Below are 12,796 nucleotides of genomic sequence, written 5' to 3'. Positions count from 1 at the left end.
CACCTGACGAATCTCAGGGAGTCTTCCCGGACCACACGATTTCTGGAGCATCGCGATACCAACTGAGACCAAGGAAAGAGCCTGCATTGTCAAAAAGGACTGGTTGAGGTACTGCCCTGGGTTGGTGAAACGGAGTGCCAATGTGGCAAGGGGGGGGGGAATCAGTCTTGCAAAGTGATACCCGTCTTGACCCTCGATAAAGAAATCAACGGCTGCCCAGGGTTAAGAGCTCCAACAAATGTTTTTTTTTTTACGACGAAATAATCAAGTCTGCTGAAAGATCAAAAGTTGCTAAGATCTGCAATAAGAAAATCATTTGTGCTATATGGTTTGTTGGTTCTGTGGTGGCTATGGCAGCAATAACTTGGTTTGTTGAGAAAGTGGCTCCTGCTCGACAATTGCTGATTACCACTACTTCTGCACCAGTTGAGCATCACTATTTTACGCTTCCCTATCATGAGCAGAACCATCAACAATCCTACCTAAACAATACATTTATCCAGATGTTGCATCATACACATAATGCCACGAATACTACCGACTGTTGGGTATGTGGGATGATACCTGCGCACCAAAAGAAAGGAGGAACACCTTTTATTCCTCTTCCATTCTCTCATAATGGTTCTTGTCAAGCCTGGTTTGCGCTTTTGTTTGCCTATGAAAGGGCCAACATTACAGAGATGACAGTAGGACAGATCAATTATCACCTTAATAAAGAATGTTATCCTGATGAGAATGCTTACCCTCAGGCTAGAGGAACAAAATGGGAATGGGAGGAGTACCAACCTGAACAATATTTCTATGCCACATGTCTTCACAAAGACAAGGACTATGAAGAACAATGGACCTTTTGTGATTTCTGTGACAAGAGCTAAAGCAGACTTATGTATTAGTAGTGTTGGGAGAATTCCAGTGGGGAGAAGTGAATGTACTGTAATTCTGACAATTGAAGGTACCATTAACAGCAGTTTTACGTCTTCGCATAATACATACTTCGTTTGTGGTAATAAGGGATACTACCAACTACCTGTGGGGTGGTCTGGGGTCTGCTACGTGTCCTTTCTGTTGCCCCCTGTGTTTCTGGCACCTGCATCCTATCATCTCAACTTCAAGCTATACAAGGACATTTCCAAGAACAGAAATAAGAGGACAATAAGTATGGAGGAAGTTGACCAAACTGACACAGTTTTGCAACAATATTTCGACTCTAACTTGGGTTTATTCTTTTTTGTAGGTGCTGCATTGAACAGCAGAAAGATAAGACAATAGACTCGTGTTGTGGAAGCTAGCTGTTACCAATCAGACAGCAATGGCACTTGGGAACATTACAGAAAAGCTACAAGTTGCGAGGATTGTAGCACTCCAGAATCGTATGGTACTTGATGTGATTTTGGCTGATCGAGGTGGTGCATGTCGTATCATCGGCAGCAGCTGCTGTGTTTTCATTCCGGATCACTCACCTTCAATATATTATGATGCAATCTCTAAACTACATAAGAATGCTGCGGAGATTCACCCAGAGACTGGTACATGGACTTTTTCGAACTGGTTATGGACACTCCTTATTACTTGGAGCTGGAAGCTACTGACTATGCTATGTATACTATTGGTGATACTATTTACATGCTGTATCTGTATACAATGTGGTCCCATTCTTTGCTCTATTTGCATCACTGCTTGTACACCTGCTAAAAGAAATGTTGCAGAAATGAAAGCCCAACAAATGCTAAATAAAGAGGTCACTGAACTGATGAGCATCGATGTACAGGATGCATATCTAGATTACCCCAGATAAATGAATGTCTTCAGCTAATGCTAAAAGTGGACCGTCTGTTGTAATTTGGCAGCGATTGGGTTAGTGTTAGCAGAAGCCATCCTGTATTTAGAGGCTATCTTGTCCGTTTCGTGGAATCCATTTTGTATTTCTGGCAGCCAATTTGTTTGCCATGTGCTACCACGTGTATGCCATGTGCTATGTCCTACCTTGCTGTTGTCTGCTCTTGTCATCTGCCTAGAGACAAGTTATATTTAGCCTCTTCCACTTTGTACATGCTCAGTTGATCTTGCAGCTGTCCATGCAGCTGCTGTTAGTCTGTAAATGTCAGGATGTGTTCACCAGAATTAGCAACTGTTAGTTCCTCCCACTTGTTGACTGTGCTTTTTTTGTATGACCTTATATGTGCCTAAAACCTACTTCTTGTACTTGTACCGCCTTCTTTTGAGTCCCTGTGTGGGTATAAAAGGACCAAGCCCCTTCCATTCAGTGTGCTACTTCATACATTGCCGAAGGGTGTTGTGTGAATGTAGTTCCACCTCATGAGGTTAATAAACTTTGTATTTTCTACTCCAATTTCTGTGCCAACTTCTATCCTATTGGTCTGAGGACTTGTGCAGAGAAGGGCGAACCCCTTGCACCGGTAGGGCTTGCTGAGGGTCACCACCACAGAAGGAAAGAAAGAAAGAGAGAAGGAAAAAAGAAGAAAAGAGGGAAGAAAATACAGAAAGAAAGAACAAAAGAACGAAGGAAAAAGAAAGAAAGAAAAAGAAACAAAGTAGCAAAAAATAAACAACGAAAGAAAGGCAACAGGAAAGTAGGAAAAAAGAAACGGAAGAAAAAAAGAAAGACAAAAGGAAAGAAGGAAGAAAACAGCAAGAAATATGGAAGAGATAAAGAAACAAAAAGAAAGAGAAGGAAGGAAAAAGAAAGAAAAACAAGATGGAAGATAGAAAAAATAAAGAACAAACAAAGTTGCAAAGATAGAGCACACTCATGAGCTTATAAAGAGAGTCAATGTGAGATACTGTTTGTATTATTGTTGCATTTCAAAAGGCTATGTTCTTCATAATGTTTTCAGAATAGTGAAATACCAGCAGCAAGATAAATAAAGGTCACTTCAAAAGGAATTTAAAACAGCATTGGCAGGAGATAGGAATTGATAAAGCTGGAATGTGCCCTGTACATCAGGCTCTAAACATACAGGCAACACTAAAGTAAAAAAAAGTCAAAACAAAAACACTTACACTGAAGGAAAATACCTTGTGTGTGGATGTGCTCATTGTGAAAGAGCAAAATGCAGTCACTGAAAGTGAAGTTAACCATCGACCCAACTGCCCCATCCTGCTTGCTGCAGTGGGCAGAAACAAAATGTTCAGTGACACAACAACAGACCAATGGATGAAATGGTGTATGAAACCCCTTGAAGTAAGTGTACTGTACATAACATTTTATTAAAATCAAATGATCTTGGCTGACGCCAGACCTAACAAAAAGTGCCTCAAGCATGCACTGGAAAGATACAATTCTCCAATAAGAACACTAGGGGCCTTATTATAAGTTTGGCGGTGTGGGAGTGGGACCGCCCGGCTCCCACACCACCAAACTCATGTGAGGACCACCTGCCAAATTTTGACTTTTTACATCACTGGCGGGCAGTTATTTTGTGGTGCCTATATAAAAGGCACTGAAATGGGAATGCCAAAGCAAGTTCCTGCATGGCATGGACTATCAAGTCCATACCATGTAGGGCCCCCTCTATTTCCTCACAGCCACACTGTTCTTGGTCCGCTCACCGCTGTGAAAACTGAGGCAGGGAGGAAACTCGCAATATGCTTGGTGGGCCACAGAACCCCACCAAGCATAATGTGTCCTCAAGACCTTTGCAAGACCACCAGGGATCGCGGATCCCTGGCGACAGCAGCAGTCCCATGGCGGTCCGATCGCCCTACTTGTGATAGGGTGTTCGGACCACCGGTGCAGCGGTTGCCGCACCACGACTGTAAGTTTGGCAGGCCATCAGACTGCCAAATTCATAATAAGGCTGTTGTAGTGTCTCCAGTCCAAGAACGACACGTACTACAAACTTTGGGGTTCTCTAACTTTAATGGAGCATAGGAACCCTGTGCCTGAACAGCCAGACACCAACAGCCCCACTGGTCACAATCGACCTCGAACCTACCCATGTCACTATCCCCACATTCCAATAAAGACTAGAAACAGCAGGTAAAGAGTGAAGAGAGACTAAGTCCTGAGAGTCAACATAGCTTTAAATATGTACCACAAGTATATGAAGACAACGGTGATGTAATGGAAGATGTGTATAAGGAGGCCAAACTGAGTCTTCACAAATGTTTTGATAAGACATTGAATATTGTTATGCGACGACACATACTCCAAACTTTGGAGTTCTTTAACTTTAATGGAGCATAGTAACCATGTGCCTGAACAGCCAGACACCAACATCCCCACTGTTCACAACCGACCTGGAACCCACCTATGTCACTAACCCAACATTCTCCTAAAGACTAGACACACCATGTAAAGGGTGAAGAGAGACTAAGTTACATCATAACACATTATGGGCCTCATTATGATTGCGGAGAATCCGCATACTCCGGGCCGGCGGAAGCCACCGCCGGCCCGGAGTATGCGGATTCTCCGCCGCAGTGAAATAGAACACCCACCGCCAGATTAGGATGGCGGTGGGAGTGCGGTTGGACCAGCGGCGGACGGCAGGTCCGTCCGCCGCTGATCCGCGGGGTGGGGAGGGCTATTTGGTGACGGTGTCTGCAAGACACCGTCAGCCAAATTAGGAATTGCACGCACACATGCTTTTCCGCGGCGGCTTTTCCGCCGTGGAAAAGCATGTGGACTTTGGCTTTTGGGGGCCCGTTGCGGGCCCCCAGGGTGTCGGGGGTGGGGGGTGCACATGGGGGGTACCTATGGTACCCCCCAACATTTACATGCACAAAGCGGCAGGCACCGCGCGGTGCCTGCCGCTTTGTGCATGTAAATGTAATACATGCATTTTTGACATTGCGGTGGGTGCTGCTTGAAGCAGCACCCGCCGCAATGTTATTCATACAGGATGTGATCGTAATTTGCATGGAGGGACCGCCGCTGCCCCTGCGGACGGTCCCTCCAACTCTGGGGTGGCGGACGGACGCAGGTCCGTCCGCCATCCTAATCGCCCCCTATGTGTTCATCTATATATATATATTGTGATGTCACCCTTCCAGAAAGGAAGGCTCAATACATTTTAATTTGAAAGAAACCATTCATGTGGGTCTACCTTGTTTCATTCTATACGATTTTGCTTTTCACCTTTGATGACATTTATATATACTTAACATAACGTGTGCACAGGACTTTCGTTGTAAATCTGTATTGTAGTCACCATGCAGTACTTGCAAGATAGATGAGATAACACTTGTTACTTTTGAAAACTTGAAATGTACTTATTTTGATTGCAGTCACGGTGCAGTGCTAGCAATGACCACACGATGGCAGCATTCACGATAAAATTTCTCTTTCCCAGGCTTGAACTCTATGGTGCTGGTCGAGTGGAAGGGAGAAATGGCAAAATAATTTTACTCATGTATGATGACAGGTGAGATAGAGCTTAATTGTTCATAGTTTATTTTCAATTGCTTGATTATGAATCTGCAATACACTACATACAGGCGAAGCAACAGGAATACTTGGTAACGTTTGACAAAAGCAGCGAGCGCGCCAGTGTCAGACATGCACGCTGAAACCAAGAAACTGCGCAAGAGCAGGCAGCGCGAGGGATAGGAGCGCAAGCCCTGTTTTGAATGCCTAACGGGTTCGAGGGCTTGACACATTGCGTTTTAAGTTTAAAGTAAAGATTGATTGCAAGTGGCTGAGACAATCGCTTGGGCTGAGTATTAAAAAAAATAGTTTCTGCGCTGGCAGTCCTACCACACTCCTCACAGTGGCGAAAGTTTTGAGCATGCGACACAGGGTTCCTTTCTTCTTGACCGCCACTTCACGGGCACAGGTGTCTGGCACATCCCATCCTCGTCGCCAATAATGTTGTAGTGTCTCCAGTCCAAGAACAACAAGTACTTCAAACTCTGGGGTTCTTTAACTTTAATGGAGCATAGGAATCATGAGCCTGAACAGCCAGACACCAACAGCTCCACTGGTCACAACCAACTTGGAACCCACCTTTGTCACTTTTGCCATATTCTGCTAAAGACTAGAATCGCCAGATAAAGAGTGAAGACAGACTAAGTCACATCTTAACAAAGGCCTTAAATCCAGAATGCTCCTGGGTGGGTCAACAAAAGAATAAAGAGGAAAGCCATTGAAGCAGGAGCAAGAAAGTTCGACAGACAACAAAGACACCAAATCATGAGCCCAAGGGGCTGAGCCAAAGCCCCCTCTATGTATATGTACTGTATTGCAAACAATCGGTCAACAAACAGCCTTAGCTGTCTGTAATCGAGACCTAAAAAGCAACTCTAATTTAGTAAGGAGACATGAGTTATTTAGGATGAGATCAACCAATGCCACTGTGGGCCTCATTATGATGAGGTTCGGACCGTAACAGACGGCTTGTCTGCTGAGGTCCGAATTGCATCTACTACTGTGGTCCGACCGACGCATTATGATGCGGTCGGAACAACAGACCTGAGGTCGGCCGGTTCCCAATCTGCAGCGGTGTTGGTCGGAGGCAAATCAGACGACATTGTAATAAGGGCTTTTTTTTATTCCCAAGGGGTCAGGCAGCAGCACTGTGGATAGTCAATGCAATGGAACTCAGTAAAATTTAAAATATTTCCAAAAATGTATAAATACCTCTCTGAGATCATTATTGCTTGTCAAGCGGAACTTCTGCCCAGCTGATAGATGTGCTTCTTTTTCCAACTCTTTGAGACGCAACTGCAAAAGGGTAACATCATCTTAATTATAATGATGGCTCATATTTGACATTTCACACATTATAACCACTGTAGCTCTTTACTTAGCATAAATGCTCCTCCATGCATCACCCATCTCTTACAATGTGGCCGTACGGCTAGAGCGGTCAACTTCGAAGCTGGGGAACCAGGTTCAAGTCCCAGCAACGACGCTCAACATCCTGTAATTTTGGGCAAATCACTTAATCTCCCTGTGCCTAACAAAAATTAATGTGTCCTTCTGTAACGAAACTGGTGCTCATGTAAAGCGCTCTGACACCAGATGTCTAGTTCGTGCTATATTAAACTCTTTAAAAAAAACTAATGCTTTTAAACCAACAATCACTTTGAAGCCTTACCTTGTTTTATAAGTGCATGTATATTATAACCTACACTTGTATTAGACGGGTGACATCAGGGTTGTAGATCACTAGCCCATCATAAAAAGAGTTACTCCAACAAACATTGATTTTTAGGAATCACAACAAGGGTAAAGAATAAAAGAGCATAGTCCCATCATGGTCTATTCTGCACTACTGCCTTGTATACGTTTATTGTATATAAATAAATCAATTACAATAATAAAAGAGCATAAAATGATCAAATCCAGTAAAACAATGAAAGGAGAAAACCCATGCCCAGTACAAACTAATTCAACAAGGAATTAGAGTCAGACTCCAAATTTGTTAACATGACATAGGTTAAATCAAGACATTTGATAAGCTTTGTTATAAAGATTTCGCTTTGCAAGGCAAAACGAAGATTAATGGCACCTTTCATCAACTGAATATTAGCAGCATTAAACAAGTCATGCAAATAATAGCAGTTTCGGACAAAGACAAATTATGGGGCTGAATCCGATTCGGAACATATGTTTCCAACCGAATAGGATAAATTTCCGAATGACCGATTACAATGCAAGGAAACTATTCGGATTGTCCGATTCGGTTCCGATTGGCATTCGGACAGCCCGAGTTGTTCGGAGCCGAATCATACAGCTCTATTGGCACGGTTTCTGACCGAGAGATTACAATGTCCGATTCTGACAACCGTTCCGAATCAGACTGCCTGACACAAAACGGATGTCAGAACCTGACTTTGGGGCCCCCCTTCACCTGTAGGCCTCCAGTTGGGGCCCGTGGGAGAGCCAAAAGGACCCCTCTTTCCAATCATGCACAGTGTGGCAGGCACCATGAGGTGTCCGCAACAGGGTGCAAGATTTTCCCCAACCACCCCTTTTTTCAATGGGAGACTGTGTTCTTGTTCGGAACCCAGGCTCCCATTGAAGTCAATGCGCGTCCGACCGAACGATGTTCTGAAGTGTTGTAATCGTATCTAGGACCCTAATTAAATATTCCAGATTCATGCCCTTATGTGGTTATAACAAATCATATCCTTAAAAAGGCATAAGAATCATATCCTTATTTAGTCATAGCCAATGCAGTCCAAATACGGCAAGGCTACTCCCATAGACTCTTAGAAAGTACAACACGTTCTTTAAACAAACCAAGCCTCCAACAGCCCGGGAATTCCCCCTGCTTCTGTTTTGATTTGTCCAAAAACTACTGGAGTCCTAAAAGAACTGCCAGTTCTTAGTGACGTCTTATGTCCAACCTTACGTCAAACTCGGCACCTTCCAGGTATAAATATACCAGCCTCTGCCTTAAGCAAATACACGGTGGTTTGGAGCAGATCGGCTGTCTACTTACCCGAAGCCCAGCTGATGCGAGTGCCGAAGGAAGCCGACCCTCCCATTGACGCACTGAGAGAGAGACGCTGTCTTTTCTCCTGCCGAGAAATCCAGCTCCAGTGTTTCCAGTCACCCTTGCGGGTTGCTGGGAGATCGAGTCCTGAGAAAGAGATACAAGACCTCCTTCATTCTATGACCAAGGTATGGAGCTGATTAGATACTTAGAGAATTCTTGAGTCAGATTCTTGGCAAAACTAACTTAACTTAAACTGCAGCTCACTTACTCCTTCCCACGTACTAGGCTTAGGTTAGGTACACCGGGGTAGGCGTATCTTAGAAGCACCAGTTGAGCACGTTTAGTCAATGATTTTAAATATGTATATATTTTATCCGTTTTAAGTATCTTATGGCTCAGAAACCATATAAATGCTTTTACAGTATTATTTCATAATACTCCTTTTACTGTACGCACTTTACTTCATAAGTATTGCAATTGTGGCATGAGAAAGAAGACTGCTCAATAAATAACAACTTTTATTGAAAACGCCCGTCTCTCTATTTCTCTGCACTCCTGGTGAAACTAAGCATGCACGATTGACTGAGTGAAATAGCTGTCTATTGTTTTCACACGACTCTGGAGATATACTCCTTATTCTGGGGGGAGCAAAGTTGTCATGTTTATGCGGTTGTCAGAAACTAATCCCTTCTTGTCTATTGAGGAAAGTTAAATCCTTAATGTTCACTCGAGAAAGTTTCTAGTGACCTTTGAGCTAGATGGCATACCTAATTAAGTGTAACATATTCAGTAGAGACCTAGATGACCTCAGTCCTACGTCTAAACTACCGTTTATGTTATTCCAATGTGAAGAGCCTATTGGGAATATAGGAACTACACTACAGAAGTATCGTAATCGGTTGGTCGGACTCACAGAACCAGATTCAGTCAGAAACGATTCCGAAACCGACTCTTCCGACCGACATCGTAATTGGACTCTATGTGTTTCAGAGATTCCTTGTAATAACTACAGAGTCTGCATCTCTGAGTTTTAGTGCCGTTAAATTGCCACAATCCATTGAACATATATCTAGAAGAGGTGAGCAACCCAATGAACCCTTGCGGGCTTGGGTCAGAAATATGTTCAAAAAATATGCCAGCAAGGGATTTTGCTTAAGGATCAGAGTTTTGAGCCAGGGTAGGAGAAAATAAATTAGTTACCTACACTAATGTTAATTAAAGGCTAAATCTGAGTTGATCTTATAGAACAGCAAACAGAATTGTTACCACACTAACAATACACATGAAGGCAACCAACAAATGGAAAAAATACACAAAAACCAGGCTTTATAGTCAAAAAGTTATTATTTTTGTTACAGTGAATAAAAAGGGTACTTAAAAATGCATTGGGGACAAACGAGAAGCATACTATATACTCCTACTGTAAATCACCAGAGATAAGTCAAAACTGCTAAACAATAATGGTACAATGACTTCAAATCATCAGAATAACTGAAAATCAAAATAGATAAATGGATATCTGGCAGAATTAGACTTAAAAGTCGACGTTTCGGTCTTTGGGAGTGATTTCATAAGACCATCATCAGGACTTCATTGATGTGCATTGAAAATGATGACCCTAAAAAGAACTGTGTAAAACAGCAATTTGTTAGCACCTGGTTGTGTGAAATAATCAATAAAGACAAGACTGTACAGTGTTGAACATTCAAAAAAATCGATATTCATCTATGTACACATTGTGTAAAGATACAAAGAATACTTTAATCGATATTAATCAATATACAAATTCTATACACAGTTATGGGTCGGTGTGGCGACCAATTTGTAACAATATTGCAAAATAAGCTTACATGCAAAGTACACTGCCTGATGGTCAGTGGTGCTGGTCGAGATCAATCAACTAGATAATGAGGGACAGTGGAAACCAGACCTTCAAGCTTTATTTGAGCGCTAAAAGAAAAATGTGCGCTGGTTTACTATTGTGTATTTCAATAAACCATCAACAAGGTACTAAACACGGTGGTTTGGAACATTGTTACCTTGTATGGCTGCGATTTGAAGGTGGTTATTTGAATCTTAATATCGACTGCAGGTTAAATCCTAATGTCGTCTGCAGGTTAAAGTTCCAGAAGTTCAAGTGAATCTTAAAGCGATCTGTGAAAGGGGGACGTGCAGATCGAGTTTGTAATCACAGAAAATCACATGGGCTTAGCTTTGACAGTTAAATATCATTTTTTTGAGTGAATGTCATGGCTGATTTCGCTAAGACCCACTCGCAGATGATTAATTTTAAGTTGTAAGAACGGACATACTGCAGACCGGTAAACGGACAAGAGCACATATTACAGTGCTGTGCGTATGAGCGAATAGTTAAACAAAATATCTATTGTAATCCACACAGACTATATACATCTCATACCAGTGCTCGGAAAGACGAAAAGGAGGTATGAGCGTGGGCGTGAGCGTAAAGACATGTAGCAGAACGCTTGCCAATTAGTGTCCGTATTCCATGAAATGGAGCGGGAGGTTGCTCACCTCTTCTAGATATATCTTCACGCAGACAAACGTCTGCTGTGAGCCACTTTCTGAGTGGTACAAACCTCGAGCTATTAATTTCTTACATTCAATTCAATTACAGTTTGGATGTCTGAGATTGAGACTCTTTCATACACGGATGATTACATCCTCAAAATAGCGGCCGGCCCCTCCCTTCTAGGTAATAGAAGTGCATTGGTGAGCCTGCCCGCGGAATCTGACCTGAACAAACTGGAACGTCTCAAAAAGAAACTTGTCCGAACTGAACTCCATGCGAAATTTCTCACCGATTGTCTTAGCGCTAACATAATACAACTGGTCTTCAAATCCGCAATATTCCCATCATTTTTATTGACGACGGTGATTTCAAAATTGGGTTCAGTCAGGCAGCAAATAAATGCTCACGCACCTGGATGGTGTTAAGCATAGAAACAGCTTTCAAACAAATTAAACTTTTGCTCACTGAAATAGAGGCATTAGAGAACAAAATCAATAGTGACTCTAGTATTACCAATACCAAAACTCTCCTTGACAAGATAGCACAAACCATCAAGGTCTTTGAAGAGTTTAACTCCAAAAAGAAAACTGACAAATTGCAAAAAGACATTCGCTACTACAATAAGGAAAGAACATATCCTTACCTTCACAAAGATTTTTATCAACCCCAAAATACAACAAAAGGCCCCAATTACAACCAACAATATCAACAGAAAAGAACAACATTTTCTGACAATGGCTCTGACACAGACAGTGAACAGGCACCAGCTGGTCAACAAAGATCTGTGTATGACCAGCAACCCTCTACTTCTCACCAGGCTTTTTTAGGACAGGAGAGGAGGGGAACGGGCCCGCCACGGAGGGGGAGGGGAGCGAGACGCGGTTGGTACCGGAATCAATACACTCCAGGCCAACGTCAGACCCGCAACCAACATTAGGAATGGTGACCGAACAATCTACAATTCCAATTTTCAACTTATCCAAACACGTATTGAGTGAAGCTGAAATTTCTGTTTTAACATCTGGCCTCTCATTTGTGCCCACCTACAGAAATAATAAATTCCAAACTAAACTAGAACTTTATAAATTTTTCCGTTCAGTACGTCTTAAAAACTTCTTTGCATCCAAATCTGAAATGCGCGACAGAAACTTCACTGGGTTGGCTCCTCCGTCCACCTTTTTCCCTCAAAACAACATGATTTCTAAAAACATCCTTACATTCGAAAATGCAGTACTTATTGAAACGGAAAACCTTTTCAAACAAACGGGTTTCTATATAAACAACTTTAATAAAGAAGAACATATGGCCCTTACAAATCTTCAGTCTCTATCTGATACCTTGATCAAACCAGCTGATAAGGGTGGTGGCCTTGTTCTATGGGACCGTGATGCATATAGACAAGAAATGCTCAGTCAATTATCAGTTACTGAGAACTACAAACTTCTCAGATGTTACCCCTCCAAGAGACTAGAAACAGAAATAATGGCTCTTAGTAAACTGGGGAGTGATGGTGGATGGCTTAGTGATAAAGAGGCACAATTCCTAATTAACAAATCACCAACTGTGCCAGCCATCTATATCCTCCCAAAAATACACAAACATGCCACAATGCCACCAGGGAGACCAATTGTATCGGGTTGTAATTCTATACTTAAACCCCTTGCCCAGTACGCCGACTTTTTTATCAGGCCCTTTGTTGTGGAGTCAGAAACCTACATCAGAGACACCACATCAGTGATCATCAAATTGGAGAATCATCACTTTGATCCAAATGAGGAATTTTTAGTTACAATGGACATCTCAAGTCTATACACAAATATTCCTCAACATGATGTATTGGAAATCATCAGGGACC

General features: G+C 42.4%; 1 protein-coding gene across 1 annotated transcript in view; it reads right to left on the bottom strand.

The window, feature by feature from the left end:
* The window catches only part of POLN (DNA polymerase nu), a 2,689,548-nt gene that overhangs the window by 1,201,517 nt on the left and 1,475,235 nt on the right, over positions 1–12,796 (bottom strand). The window contains exon 15 of the mRNA XM_078678603.1: positions 6,602–6,685. Within this exon, the coding sequence (XP_078534729.1) occupies positions 6,602–6,685 (84 nt within the window). The remainder of the gene's footprint in view (positions 1–6,601; positions 6,686–12,796) is intronic.

The sequence above is a fragment of the Lissotriton helveticus genome, chromosome 2_2, assembly GCF_964261635.1.
Source record: "Lissotriton helveticus chromosome 2_2, aLisHel1.1, whole genome shotgun sequence".
Lineage (NCBI taxonomy): Eukaryota > Metazoa > Chordata > Amphibia > Caudata > Salamandridae > Lissotriton > Lissotriton helveticus.
The sequence above is the reverse complement of the archived record's forward strand: the minus strand, read 5'-3'. Positions and strand labels throughout refer to the sequence as shown.